Source organism: Engystomops pustulosus, chromosome 10 (genome assembly GCF_040894005.1).
Source record: "Engystomops pustulosus chromosome 10, aEngPut4.maternal, whole genome shotgun sequence".
Taxonomy (NCBI): domain Eukaryota; kingdom Metazoa; phylum Chordata; class Amphibia; order Anura; family Leptodactylidae; genus Engystomops; species Engystomops pustulosus.
The window spans coordinates 71,908,237-71,923,889 of record NC_092420.1 but is presented as its reverse complement, the minus strand read 5'-3'; the positions used below and the strand labels follow the sequence as shown (position 1 = coordinate 71,923,889).

General features: G+C 36.8%; 1 protein-coding gene across 1 annotated transcript; it reads right to left on the bottom strand.

The window, feature by feature from the left end:
• Positions 1-1,552: 1,552 nt before the first annotated feature.
• On the bottom strand, positions 1,553-15,102 carry LOC140105226 (ranaspumin-like). The gene is made up of 15 exons (XM_072129176.1): positions 15,094-15,102; positions 13,966-13,998; positions 13,818-13,874; positions 12,801-12,857; positions 11,731-11,787; positions 10,954-11,019; positions 9,533-9,580; positions 9,219-9,263; positions 8,826-8,873; positions 7,808-7,852; positions 5,905-5,955; positions 5,118-5,186; positions 3,193-3,240; positions 2,717-2,796; positions 1,553-1,719 (listed from the first exon to the last, which is right to left on the bottom strand). The coding sequence occupies exons 1-14, from the start codon at positions 15,100-15,102 to the stop codon at positions 2,755-2,757; spliced, it is 675 nt and encodes a 224-aa protein (XP_071985277.1). The 3' UTR covers positions 1,553-1,719; positions 2,717-2,754.
• Between the last annotated feature and the right edge of the window lie 551 nt (positions 15,103-15,653).

The following is a 15,653-nucleotide window of genomic DNA, read 5'->3' as shown; positions in this document are numbered from 1 at the left end:
AATGTATATAGTAGTGTGGATAAAGAGGTTAATGGCCTATAGGTCACTGCCTGAAAAATTAGAAAACTAAAAAATTTAAATATTTATTAAATATATTAAAAAGGGGCCACTCTTCAGCCACAAAATTCATGAATCAGGCAATTCAATGTATGTATGGGGATCAGAAATCTGTCACTTTAGCAATCCCAATCATGCATCCCCCCCTTGCATACTACTGAAAAAAGTTTGTGTCACAAAGGTGCAGTCTAATTTAACACTTTCAGGTCACTGCACAATGCCTATTAACACACACTGATCGAGTGCTATTCACATTGGTAAGATATGCACTGTATTGATCCTATATTTCTCCTCCGCCTGACGCGTTTCTACACTCCCCAAAGGGGTAGTGTGTCATCAGAGGCATATAGATTGAAACCTATAGGATACATTGCAAATGCACGCTATTATATCATGTTTTCGTCCGCATTTGTCGCGGTCATCCGGCACTAGTGCAGTGACCTGAAAGTGGCTGAAGAGTGGCTCCTTTTTAATATATTTAATAAATATTGAAATTTTAAGTGTTCTAATTTTTCAGGCAGTGATGTTACACATTTGAACACAAATTCAGCATATCCGTGCTTGTCTCATACAATTAGTTAATGGTCTATAGCCTTACACACAGGGTCATAATATACAGCAATGAGGGTACAAATGGTGATAGGTATTAGGAGTGGGATTTTACCTTCAGGTCACGGTTGAGATATCACTGTCACGAACAGATAGTTTAATACTTTATCTCTTATCAAAAACCATTATTTTTCATTAGGCACAAGTAAATCCTTCTAATAGTCCAGTGGAAACAATAGGGGAGTGTCCAGGCTTAGCGCTTAGGGCAGCTTGAGCTGTAAATGTGGCCCTGTACATGTGACTACAATTTCATCCATCCCTAGTTTTACCTAAATTTAAAAAATAGGTATCAATCAATCTGTTTATGACAGAAATCTGCCATAATTTATTCCAACAAAGCACCTTGCACCACATTTATCAAGGGATTTAGTTATTAGATTTTTGGGACTCGCACAGAAACCTGGACATCTATGATGTATCAATATATCTTCAAAAAGCCTGAAGAAGCCTTAACTTTTATTTTACCTAAAAGAACCTTTTAATTGAAACTTTTAATACACCTGGAAGCAAAAATAATTCCAACTGGTGAAAGTGTTATTGAGGTGGGCATCGCGGCATACAAAGTCCTCGGTATTGTAGATGTCCATGTTTTACAGACCACTGATACTGCAAGCAACTGACCCCTACAAGGTTCCGGGAAGTAGAGAAGGCCTGCAGCAGCCTTCCCCCTAGTACCATATTACTGAGCCTACAGAGTAGTTATGTGCTAAGTATTACTACCAATGGTGAGAAAACACACAATAACATCTAATATAAAGCAGAGTTACCCTATAACCTCTACTCTTGGCCTTCTTTCTAGTATACACGAGTTACTGAGGACAAACCACAGAATTATTCCTCTGGTGGAATCAAGAAATCTCCGTACAACTAAATAAAACAACACAAGTGGATTGATTAGAAGAAAGATTTATTGATTGGATGAAACATTAGATGTATAAGAAACAGATTGGTTGATCATCAAGGAAATCAAAAGGATTAATCATAAGATTTTATATTTTTTATTCTTTTTTTATTGCTTGCTCTCATCTCTTCTACTTTCTTGGTCCAATGTCCCTAAAAAAAATAGATATGTAGGATAAATAATGAAGTAAAATCTAACATGATATAAACAGCTTTAACCTTTTTTGGAGAATACAGTAGTTGTACCTCCAGTGATATAATAAAGTCTGGGTGCAGGGTTACTTTACTAGTGAAACATTTTGGAGGAGAGATAATGATGGAAGAGAAGGGATTGTGTAAAACACGGATATATAAAGGATTGCGTTCTGCTTTCTAAATCTCTTAAATCTCAGGTATCGGCTCCCTGCAGGTGAACATGTGCTGATCTCTGGCCACGAATAACAGATATGTGATCTATTTTTGTGCTTCAAATATCATCAGTGTGTAATCCATTGCCGAGCCGTATGTCAGCAGGAAAGGTTTGTGTGTTACTCGTATCTGATTCTCTAGAAGAGTCACATAACTGTGTTACCTAGTAAGTGATCTGCACATATGAGCTGCATCAAATGACTCCTGAGTGTCTCCCGGGTGGTGTCTGTATTTTTCTCATAGTCTTCTATGGGACAGCTCGGGTTGTAAACATGGGCAGGAATAGGACCTACTCTGAGTTTTCTACAGACTACACCCAGTTGTGTGCATGCGGCTATTGAAATAAATGTGTCAGTGTACTATCTGCAAAAAAAGGGATAGCACACAGACAAGAAAGTCATTCATGTGGAATAAGAGTGAATACTGCCCAATCACATCTGGATGACATTGTTCCAAATCCATATGTGTACAGAGGGAAATTTATAAAAAAAAATTTCACTAGCCAAATACTTCCATAAATTGTGTATATATTGCATTGTTTCCCCATCTAATAAGCTCTGTGTGATTAATATAATGTATGCTCTACCATATATGTACAGAGGTCCCTAGTAACACTGAGGCACAATACTACAGAGCAAGGTGAATATGTAAGGAAATGTATCCTCCAAATGGTCACTATTACCAATGAAACATAAATATATATAAAAGAAATGATAATGTTATGAGATTTTGCACAGTTTACCGGATAAGTTGGGATTAGTTTTTGAATGAAACAAGACCTCAGCCAATCATACCACCAAGACCAACATCTGGAAGCTTTATCTAAATAAAAGGGAATCATTTGGTTATTATTAGGTAATAGCGAAGCAAAATATACGTTTAAAAACATAGAAACAGAAATCAACACTGATTCCATGACTCGAGCTGCAGCTTGACCGCCACAAAAACCTGCAGAAATGTTAGTGGAACTCCTGGTTGTGTATAATGGGACCTGCAGCAGGATATTATTATTATCCTGATGTGAAATATACAGTCACCCTATTTACATCACCTATGGGATTATAAGAGAAGATATGTGGTTGTGACCGGAATACACTTTGATGGTACATTTTATTTACACCTCCTATCTGCATAGAGCAGATACAAAAACCCTAAAGACCTGAATGTGTTATCTCCAGCCTCATCCCATTTATAGGACAATCATACATGTGCACTTACCAATTTACATGCCAAATCATACAAAACCCCAGATGGTCCGATAAGTGCCTGAAATAACATAAAAAGTTTTTAATAGTTGCTGTTTTTTATATGATTTTACTAAAGGCAAATTTACTGAAATCTAATAATATTGTTGTGCAGTATTTAATAAATTCCTAAATTGGTGAAATCTAAATGAGATTCTGTCAGCTTCTAGACAATATATAAACTTATGGGGACACATGTATCTTTTATTTGGCTTGGCTTCTTTTTGTTTAGTTGAAACTTTTTTGGTGCATTTGCACTTTTGCAACAGTTTTTGTGCTTAAGACAATCTTACTACTAGAGGGGAAACTCTGGCTTCCTCTTTAACTTTGGGAAGATTTGTGCATGAAAATAATTCCAATTTAAAGATACCAGGAAAAGCATCAATACTTTTAAGAGATACCAGTGTGGTCTGGAGGCTTATTAGAAAAAAAATTCCAGTTACCAATGGATATTTCAGAATTTTTGTTACTAAGAGACTTATTTTATATGGGTAAATGAAAAGGACAGCAGGGATGGCTTTCCAATTGGGAGAAGAAAGGAGTCTATGGGCTTGGAGATATAATAGATATGAAGGGAAAGTAATTGAAGTTATTTGACCAGGTAAAGAGTGAGTTTGGTTTAAGGGACTCAGAATGTTTTGTATTATTTACAGATCATTAATGGATAAAGGATTTTTGAAGAGGATAGGAAAAGGTAACTGTGAACTTTTTGGGAAAATATTTGACTCAGTGGGAGGAAACCCTTCGATTATAAACATTAGAATGAATTTGACATCTGGGGACGAGAATAACTGTAATTGTAAGGTAGAAAATAAATGGGCAAGAGATGTAGAGGAGTATATCTCAGAAGAAGTAGAATCATTGTATTGTAAGAAAGAAAAAAGAAAACATAATCTTGCTTCAAAGTTCTAGTTGGATAAATGTCCAGTGCCATAAGCAGGCCTTTCTTGTGTTTGAAACCAGTTTTTCCTAAGTAAGACTTAGGCACCTCACCTACAAGGTAATATGTTCAGTATGTAAATGTGACCTTCTGCAAGTATATTATTGTGAGGTTAAACCATAAATGATGGAACGATGTAGAAACCTCTGATTGTTCGCTCTTTCATTATTACTGTGCTGCAGCCTCTTGTTCTAGGAGTCAGTAGTAAATCTGTGGACAAGTAACAAGCTCCACATAGGAATCTGGATCCCAAAAGTAAATTTCAGATCTCGACAAAACCATAAACTATTGGTAGTGGAAAAATACTAATACTTTACTGTATATTCACTTGCTATTATTATTTTAACCTGGTGCTAGTTGTATTCTTAGATCTGTACACCAGTATTATCTATTCTGTACATTATCTCAAAGTGCTTTGCTGTCCTATAGAACATTTCCTTTCAAATTGCCCGCATTACAGACAGTCCCTGGGTTACATACAAGATAGGTTCTTTAGGTTTGTTCTTAAGTTGAATTTGTATGTAAGTCGGAACTGTATATTTTATCATTGTAACTCCGCCCAAAATTTTTTTTGGTCTCTGTGAGAATTGGATTTTAAAACTTTTGGGTTATCATAAGAACCAGGATTAACAATAAAGCTTAACTGCAGGCACCTTTGATAACTGTTATAGCTGTTTATTGTAGCCTAAGGCTAAAGTACAGTAAAGTAAGTTGGGTGTTCTTAAGTAGGGGACTGCCTGTACTCAAAAGTAGATTCTTCCTTCCTTCCTTCTAAATCAGTTGGGAATTGTGAAATGAATAGAGAAGTGAATGAATAATAACATGTACTATAACTATAAATGTTGTAGATTTGTGATTCTCACCAATATTTCACAGATGGGGGGTTATAATTACATCTTATTAGACTATAACAATACAATAATTACACAAATATTTTCAAAATCTAAAAAGAAACTTACCTGAAGTAAATCAAGGACCTTCTGCACTAAACCTTCTAGACTTTCTCCAAGCTTTGTGACTAATTCTTCCTGTAATACATTTGTCATGTAAATGTGTTAGTTATACAAGTGATCTTACTGTATTATCTTTATCAGACTGTAGAAACCTTTCTTTATTGTACTGAGGAAACTAACACTTTGGGGGTCATTTACTAAGGGCCCGATTCATGTTTTCCCAACGTGTTACCCGAATATTTCCGATTTGAGCGTATTTTCCCTGTATTGCCCCGGGTTTTTGGTGCACGCGATCGGATTGTGGCGCATCAGCGCCGGCATGCACGCAACGGAAATCAGGGGGTGTGGCCGAACGATAACCCGAAGGAATTCAGAAAAACCGCCGCATTTAAAAAAAAAAAAAAGTGTTGCTGGACATGCTCTTACCTTCACCAGTTATAGAATGGTGCATTCTGGCGTTCCTCGGGGAACTTCAGCGCAGCAGCGACATCTGGTGGACGTCGGAGGAGCTGCCTTAGTGAATCGCCAGAAGACCCGAATCCACCGCACAGAACGCGCCGCTGGATCGCGAATGGGCCGGGTAAGTAAATCTGCCCCTTTGTGTAGATATTGTATATGAAAATATCCACATGTTACAGTTTTGGGCGACCTTTACAGCTCCCTTTGAGGATTCTGTTCTTCTGCTTTGTTATAGTGTATGAACACCAAGCCCACAGTATCACAAAGACTCATCTGAATGATTTGGACTAATGGAATGATTTTAAGATATACTAATAAGAGCAAGATTTCTTACCACTGTATCACCAGTGCCAAGTGCATCGTCCCCAAAGCAAGCAGCGTTTTTCTAATGAGAAATAAAGACAATAAAACTTGTGTTACCTTCTTGTATTAGAAGCGATAGAAGCAACTTAATAATATGACAGCAATAATCAGCCAGTGCTCACCTAGGAATATAGTCTATATAGCTAAAAATGATGTCACTGATCTAGTTATCCATGGCATTTTTTTCCATAAGTTTGCCTAACAATTTTGATCTTGTGATTCAGGTTTTCAAGTGTAAAGAAATAACTACAACTACCCATAGCTTTCTCTCTCCTACTTGATTCCAATAACTGTGCATTATATAGCCGTTCTATTGTATGATGTATGTGTCATATCTGGAAAAATGAAGGATTATCGATGACAGAGTTTGAGTAAGCATAAAGGCAGAACATGCAGCTGGTATGGGGCTGGGCGAGAAGGTTGTCCAGGGTTTCATTTCCTCCATACACATCTCAACATACATTCATATCATTTTACTGGAGCCACCAATAGGGGTAAATGTTTAATTGAGTTCAACCAATGCTAGATATAAGTGGAGGATTAAGGGTCCCATGGGCCCAGGGCTGTTCACAAGACTAGGGCCCCTAGGTATCTAAACTAACATGTGCCCAGATGTTAGGACTTAGGTACTCATCTATATGGTTAATCTCGTACTGTTCCTAAAAGTAATTTCATGATAAACTTCAAACAAGCACTTAAAACCCATCTTTTAAGTAAAGCCAATCTCATTCCATAACTGCAGGAAACCATCACAACCAGATATCCAAGACTGCATATAAGCCAAGGCTCCCAATTTTAGAAAAAATAGGTATTGACTCAAGAATAAGCCCTAGAGTAGGAAACAGAGCTCCACATTAATGAAATATCAGCAGTAAAGCCCCCCTTTGATGTAATGTCCACAACAGAGCCCCATTTAATGTTATGTCCTCAGCAGGGCCCCCTTTAATGAAATGTCCACAGCAGAGCCCTCTTATACATAAGTATCTGCAGCAGATTTCCATTTACAGGCAGTCCCCGGGTTACATACAAGATAGGGTCTGTAGGTTTGTTCTTAAGTTGAGTTTGAATGTAAGTCGGAACTGTATATTTTATCATTGTAATCCCAGCCAGAACTTTTTTGGTCTCTGTGACAATTGGATTTTAAAAATGTTGGGTTGTCATAAGAATCAATATTAGCACTAAAGCTTCATTACAGACACCTGTGATAACTGTTACAGCTGATCATTGTAGCCTAGGACTAAAGTACAATAAATTACCAATATCCAGAGGTCCGTTTGTAACTAGGGGTCGTATGTAAGTCGAGTGTCTTAAGTAGGGGACCGCCTGTACATAAATGTCCACAACAGATGCCCCCCTAGAATAACATTTCCACAGCAGATGCACTCCTTTCATAAAATGTCCTCAACAGATGCCCCTTTACATAAATGTCCACAGCAGAGATTTCTCCCACACTATTAATGACACCTCCGCATCATAGTGTATGTGCCCAGGCAGAAAGAGGAGAAAATGGAGCCGCAGGGCGGGGGAGAAGAAGCTGAAGGTGAGTTAAGTTTTTTTTCTTAATGATGAAGGGTTTGTGTCCCTTGGAAGCCCATAGTAGTGGATGTAGCAGTCTGTTCTATCCTTCAGAGCTATACAGGGGATATTTATCATTGCATTTTCTGTACTAAGTTTTGGTGTACAGAATGATAAGAATAAGATTCACATGTATAAAGCACATAGGCAGAGATGGTTCTTGTATGTGTAAAGGTATCTGACTATTCTATTTCCAATGAGATCAGTATCTAGATGAATTAGTGTCTGTATATGGACACATCCGTTTTGTGTGACTAGGTCTCTACTCATTACAGTCAATTAGAAGTTTTAAAACTTACCAAGAGCTGCACAACGTCTTTTGCAGTTACTGCATTTCGATCTCCCTAGAAAGCAAACACAGCAAGTTACATGGGAATTTCCTATAATCTCTAATAAATTAAAGGGATTTTCCTATCTTGTGTATTCATGACCTTTCCATAGGTGCGGGTCCTTGACTCCCTTGGTACAGCTGTAAAGTTTGGCATGCATAAGGAACAAAGTATATAGGTTTGCCATATATATGTGGCCACTCTCTATTCAAGTCTATTCGAGTCTATTCGAGTTATTTTCAGCGCTGCCATAGGTCTGAATGGTGAGAGAAGGCAAATGTGGTGAAAGCTCTCCGATTAGCCCGGCCGCAGGAAGGGGACAATAAGCTCCAATGATGTATTTATGACATTTCCTCTGTATATGCCCTACATACAATGGATAGAAAACCCCCTCTAACAACTTCTAAAGCAGATAGCCTGGGGGTCTCAGCAGCCAGAATGTGGTGGTGTCTGTGACAATTGGTTGTTCACGACAAACTGTATATTAAAATATATATAACCTATACTATAGAATCATGTATAATTACCAGACCTAGTGCATGTAAAACATCTGTAAAGTTCACAAAGTAATAATTCTGATTGAATTAAGCTCTCAGCAGTACATTAAAATTACATGTTTTTTTACCACTAATAAATGCAATCATATAAATATTTGATATCTTTTAGTTATTAAAGAGAAAACCAGTGCAGGGGGATCAGATCTGTCACTTCCACAGAAAAGAGGAAGAACAGACCTTTCCATGTGTCACACTGATTCCATCCTCCCATTAGTGGCCTCATCCCCAAATGGCTGTGAATATCAGACTTCTATAACAACTTCCTACTCCTGAGCGTTCTATACCCACAAGTAACATTTCTGTAGATATCCAGGCTGTGACTATAGGACTTTTATATCTAGATAAACCAAGTCTGACCAAAGTCTGACCAAAGCCAAACTTTTTTTATCATTACATTAAAATTATCATTACATTAAAATTTATATTTTTACCTTACAAATGAAGGCCTTTAGGTTGTCGGGCAATGGAGACACATTTTTCTAAAATAAAGAATATACAAGTAAGTTGTAGTTGCTATTAAAGTCATGTGATCTAGAGATTTATTTCAGTCCAATTTTAAATAATATCCATCAATCTGCAAAAAAGATAATTCTGTGTGATATGTGTAAGTTACTGTAATAATACCACGACTGATCCACTGCTCCCCCTCCATATATATAACATTAGTGTTTATGTGTGTGTATTCAAAGAGTAGAGAATTACAATAGATAATCCGATTACATTTATTTCTACTAAACTTTCCCATTAATAATGTTAATTGACTAAACCTTTTAGACCTTATTTCATTTTCTATCTACAAATATGTAAGTATAAATTGGTGATACCGTCAGGGCCTTTGCCAAACAGGTTGATAGCAAAGCATCATCTGCCTGTAATTATAAATATAAATAATTTTATCAGAAATCATGAATTCTGCAGATATAATCATTTGTTCTGTTAACACATGTCCATATGTGTCACATTACCAGAGAGATTATTAGAATAAAGTTCATAATAATATTAAACACCACTGTTATATTAAAAAGAGATAATCAATCAAATAATTAAATGGTTACACAGTCTCTTACACTTTAAGCTGCCATACAATATGGTGTAAATAAATCTCTGAGAGATCTATAACACATAATGGTAAACTTACCAGCGCACATAGTATTTGTGTTGCACCTTCACTCAGTTTTAGTGTGTCCTGGAAAAATACAATGATGATGATGAGGATTTTCTATATTTACATTTTCTACATAGAAAAGTTGTAAGTCTGTTATTATACCTGGTCTTAAAAATATATATTACATAGAAATTATAATAGGAAGTATCAGTAGTTTTTTCTGGAAGTATTTTAAGAACTTTAACAAGATTTATTCAAAACTTAAAGTTTTGGGGACAAGTCTTGGGGACAGAATTACATCTGGTCAGGTAGATATCAGCTATAGCCTCTTCCAGTATTGTGAAATTTTCAATAAAATCCAAATTGGAACAAATAAGTATTGGAAAACAAAGCAGATGGTCTGAATAAATACCATGGTGCTGCTACTTTTACTACTTTTAAGGTGACACCATTGTGCTGACCCAGCCATGAGATTGATGCTCAGAAACCTCCACCAACACAATATACAGGACAGTGCCCGCATCACATTGATGTCATCTTATACTCTGGAGGTTCAGCATTATACCAAACAGAGAGTGGAACAATCTCCTGTCCTCCTGTCATTGTCCTGGATAACAGGCTGGTAGTAGCTTTTGAACCTTTTGTATTATCTTATGACAAGCAACCTATTCCATAACGCCAGCAAGTTACAGCGATACCAGAGAAACCTACCTGCAATCTAACATATCCTGGAGCGGTCTGACTAATGATCAGGGAATATGTTGTGTGCAGGTTGAGTTTCAGCATAATTCGCTGCTGTTCCCTTTTATCCTAGAGCGTTTTGGCAGACTGCCACCCACACACCAGTAAAACCAGTCCTAAGGCCATCAGATGTTTCAGCGTTTGTTCACATTTTTGGAAAACTTCAGGACTTGAATGATCTATTTTTTTATGAAAACTAAACTCTTTCATTTGTATCTCTGCCTCATGTGCTTTACTTTCAGATTACAAAACAGTCTCCTATCAGAAAGCTGCTTTCAGTTTTTACCACTGACTTTAAGAATAAATCTGTCAAAAATTAATCCATCAAAAAAATGGGAAAGCAGTCAAAAAGTCTAATTGCTTGAAATGTGAATGGAGTCTTGTATGTAGGCCGAGGACTACACCAAGGTTATAGTCATGTAACTGTAACCTTGATTGTGCGTTATCCAATACATTTCTATCAATCTATGAATTAATCTGGATCTAATAAGAATTTCTTTACAGTCAAGTGTAAAAATATGAAAAACTATATATCTTATTATTTTGGAAGTTTTTGTAGCTATCAATTGATCTAATTCCACACTGATCAACATTGTGGAAAACTATAAAATGTATCCACCTTCATAGTTTACATTCCATAGAAATACAAATTCTATATCTGAATCCCCCAGTAAGGGCCGTGCTGTGCAATCACATTTAAAGGAATAACTTACAAGCAATTCGAACAACTCACGAGCCACATCCTCCAGAGTCTTTCCAGCTGCTGCTAACGCTTCCTCCTGTAGGGGAAATACATTTAACACAGTAGAAACATGGTTTTATCCATTACTTTTAAATTTCATAGAAGTATATCCTCCGAAGCTTAAATTAAAAGGTAAAATATATTAAATGTACATTTTAAATCATCTGTGTGACTGTATATGTGTGACTGTATATAAACATGTAACATATATAAGCAGCCACTTACATTTCCTATGAAGATAAGTGGATGGGTAATCCAGAAAGAAGGGATCATTTATCCCAATTGTCACATCCCAGAAGAATAATAGTATCAATTTACAGTGACTCCCAAGTCCTTCCTTTCTTCTAGCCCCTTAGCCTACTACCATGCAGGGGGTGCAGGTACAAGCCACTTCTAGGAAACATTAGGCTGTAGAATTGATAGGTTTTTTGGGTGGTGATGCACCCAGAATGTCCTAATGGGGACCCACCATTGACTATTATGGCCCCTGCTCTATAGTCTGTGTTCTAATAATGCAGAAAGTGTTGAAGTTGTAAGCAACATCTCCCACAGCCATATATATAAGTAGTTGGAGCAGATGTCAGGCCTGTACACCAATTCTTCATTCTTAATGTTTTGATGGCAATTGACCTCATTTAATATCTGTTCTGTTGGCTTTCCAATTATTTGGTTTCCGGGAAGCTAGTCCATTCATATCCATATTTTTCACTTCATTTAGAATGAGGTGTTAATGCAGTTCTTTACTTACTAATGTCTGATCTTCATGAATATTAAGAATTACATCCAAAGCACAACCGGCACATTTCTAGTAAGAGATTAGAAGAAAAGAGAACCTTTTATTTAGGTCATCAGCTACAAACAATATGTTCTATGTCATATAACATCATTTATCATGTTCTAAAAGTAAACTATGTAGAACAAGATTCAGAATAGTTTTTTAGGGCACTTTTTTATTCCAGTGTCAGGTATTCTATAATGTCATCGCCATCCTTATCTTGTATCACTATGACCCTGCACTGTGATAAATACAACAATAAAAATTAAAATCAATGAAATATGGTTCAGTCAGGGATTACTGGAACTGTTACACTTGGATATACTGTATAGTAAGTTTCTAACTAATAATCATAAATTCCTTTTAGTAAGCAAATTATACCCTAATAAATTATAACTGGGAGATATTACATTCACTAAACAACATCTATAATGGGAAATAGGAAACCATCCTAATCCTATAGCATCCCATGGTCTGTCCTGTCCTGTCAGTAGCTGATAAATATCATGACACTACTGTTTGAGGGGAACGGAAAATTGAGATAGGACTTCCAGACACTTCTCTACAAATCTTTTCAACAGAATTTAGCGCCGTTCCTTACTTATATCCTGTAACGGCAGTAATATACTTTTGAAGGTTACAAATGATAAGAAATACATACAGTGCTGCAACAATAATTGAGATGCTTCACTGCATAAGCCACCAAAAACATTAGAAACGTAGGGGCAGATTTATCAAGCTGTATAAAAGTAAGAATGTTCTTAAAACCAATAACAGTTCAGCTTTCATTTTACCAGTGCTCATGACTATTTTAAAGGGGAGCTTTAATTGGTTGCCATGGGCAACTAAGAACATTCTTACTTTTAGACAGTTTGATAAATCTGCCCCACAAGGTTCTACTGCAGAAATGTCTATCAGTGTCCATTGGAACCTGACAAATGTTTCCCCTCTCTCGCTATGTAAGTAATCTAGTGTAATTGTACGACTATATATATATATATTTACAGCACATGTTCTTAAACAATAGCAATGTCATATCTTACCAGTATGAGTATAAGTTCTTTCGTAGCTGCCCTAAATTTCTCTTCATTTCGTGTGATCTGTGGGTAAACAATTACGAAAAATAAATATATGTACAATTATACATTTAACTACCGTATATACTTGCGTATAAGGCGAGTTTTTCAGCACAAAAAATGTGCTGTAAAATGTCCCCTCGACTTATACACGAGTCTATAACAAAAAAAAAAATTACCCACTTAAAAAAAATAAACTTAAATACTCACCCTCCGATGTCAGCGCGTTGCGTCTTCTTTCTTCTCCGCGGCTCCTCTTCTCTCTTCTTTCTTCTGTCATGGACGCGCCCATGTTTTCTTAGTGGCCGCGCATACTATGACGTCAGCAGCGGCCGCGTCATAGTATGCGCATGCTAGAAGAAAACATGGCCGCGTCCATGCCGGAAGATAGAAGAGAGAAGAGGAGCCGCGGAGAAGAAAGAAGACGGGACACGCTGACATCGGGGACATCGGTAAGTTGCGCCGACATCGGGGAGCCGCGCTGACATCGGAGGGTGAGTATATAAGTTTTTTTTTTTAAGGGCCGTGGGGGCAGGCAGGCTGTATACTACTAGGGGCTTGCTGTATACTACTAGGGGCTTGCTGTATACTACTAGGGGCTTGCTGTATACTACTAGGGGGCTGCTGTATACTACTAGGGGGCTGCTGTACACTACTAGGGGGCTGCTGTACACTACTGGGGGCTGCTGTACACTACTATGGGCTGCTGTATACTACTAGGGGCTGCTGTATACTACTAGGGGCTGCTAAATACTACATGGGGGCTGGCAGGCTGTATACTACTGGGGGCTGGCAGGCTGTATACTACTGGGGGGTTTGACCAATGCATTTCCCACCCTCGGCTTATACTCGAGTCAGTAGTTTTTCCCAGTTTTGGTGGTAAAATTAGGTGTCTCGGCTTATACTCGGGTCGGCTTATACTCGAGTATATACGGTAACACATTCTTTATTGATATTAAATATTGGCAAATATAATTTACTTACCTTTCCTTTGTAGCTACACACAAAAATTGCAAGATTTACAGTGAAAGCTGGAGCATGCTAGATAAGAAGAGACAATAGAAATATATTAGTCAATGTAGATCAGAACTACATAACCTTGGTTAAGATTGGGGGAGTCGCCATCAGTTACTATGACAGCTATGTCTATGCTGGACTCCCAGGCCTGTCATTTATCCTGACCATAACCTGCCAGAGACAGTTGCTTAGACCTCAGTCATATAACTGTCATATACTTCAGTATTGCATTATATGGCAGAAGTGATTAAAACCCTAAGGTTCAATGCACACTTGGGGAACAAATAGTAAAAGAAAAGTTTTTAAAAATCAAAAAAAATTACAAGAATCTAAAAATTGAAATCCCTTTTCTTTTACTAGAACATATATAAAACAATAAACAAGTGAAATCATAAAAATGTTAGATATCCCTGTGCCCCCAAAATCCTGCTCTTTAAAAATAGAAAATGTGTCTACCCAACAGTGAAGCCTGTACCAGAAAATAGCAGCCAAATCTCTGAACCGCCACTTTATTGCTAATTTGCAACTCAAACAAAGTGACTAAAAGGTTGTATAGTAAGGACAATGGCAACAATAAAAACATAATCTTGTCCTGCAAGAAATGAGACCTGTCTAAATGCTGCAATATGAAAAATTCATTGGTGATAGAACATGGAAAAACTAAAAAATTTTTTTTGGTACAAAAAGATAACTATTGGAACATATTAACAGTTACATAAACTTGGATTTCCTGTGACTGTACCAACCAAGGAATATGAAGAAAGTATAATTTGGAATAAAAATTAAAATACATAAATATACAGAGCACACAAGAAAATTGTGCAAATGTGTTTTTTTTCACTAGTTTCCACATTTTTATATTTTTTTTCTCACTAAATGATATAGAATATTATTATCCAGCCACTAGAAAGTACAATTGTTTAACATAAAAACAAGCCCTCACACAGCTCTGTACATGGATATTTAAAGTAAAATATGGATTTTTGAAGGTGGGCAGCAATAAACAAAAACACAGAAACAAAAACGGGACAAGTCATTAGAGAGTTAATAGCAAACTTGCACAGGCTGAGCTGATGAAAGTCTACGTTTAGACCCCAGTAGCTTTGTAATGTGCACATTAACCTGTGATTTCCTCTAGTAATGTTTGCCTGCTTTACCTTGACCGCATCTGCTTTTGCCCTGTCACATAAATATTTTTGGACCTTGGTTATTATTATTATTACTTTTTTGCTGCTGTAGTTACAGTTAACATTTCTATGGGCTGCAAAATTGCACAAAAAATTTAAAGGTAAAATTATTGTCCGACATTTGAACAAACGGCCTTAAAATAACAGCTTTATGGGTCTAGATGTAAATAACCTTTAGCTATATTGAGATTTTATACTGGTCATTGAGGCCTAAATATACATTTTGTTATTAAAAAAAGTTAAATACATTAGTATTTATTCAAACTTACATTTACAGCAAATTCCAAGCACTGAGCATTTGTTGGTTTACTTCCTGATGTATCATAACATGACCTTTCTATGCAAAAAGAAAAAAATACAAAAGACACAAGTCAGCTGAATATACATTTACTGTATGTATGATCTATAGATTGTATTAATACATTAGCATCTAAATTACAATGTATTATATCTACATACCCACAGCCAGGCTGAGACCGGCCAGAGCAAAGAGTATGATGATCTTCATTCTGGAGATTGAGGAGATGAAGGTGTGAATGGTACAAGACACTGCTCTTCTTTTATAGGATAAAATGAGGTGACATCCCTAAGATCACATGATGGCACTGCCCACATT

Excerpts from the sequence above, each read along its gene's own strand:
- LOC140105226 (XM_072129176.1), bottom strand. Across the intron at positions 7,853-8,825 it reads TAAAGGCCTTCATTTGTAAG|GGAGATCGAAATGCAGTAAC; the intron begins GTAAAAATATAA and ends TTTGCTTTCTAG. Across the intron at positions 5,956-7,807 it reads AAGACGTTGTGCAGCTCTTG|AAAAACGCTGCTTGCTTTGG; the intron begins GTAAGTTTTAAA and ends ATTTCTCATTAG.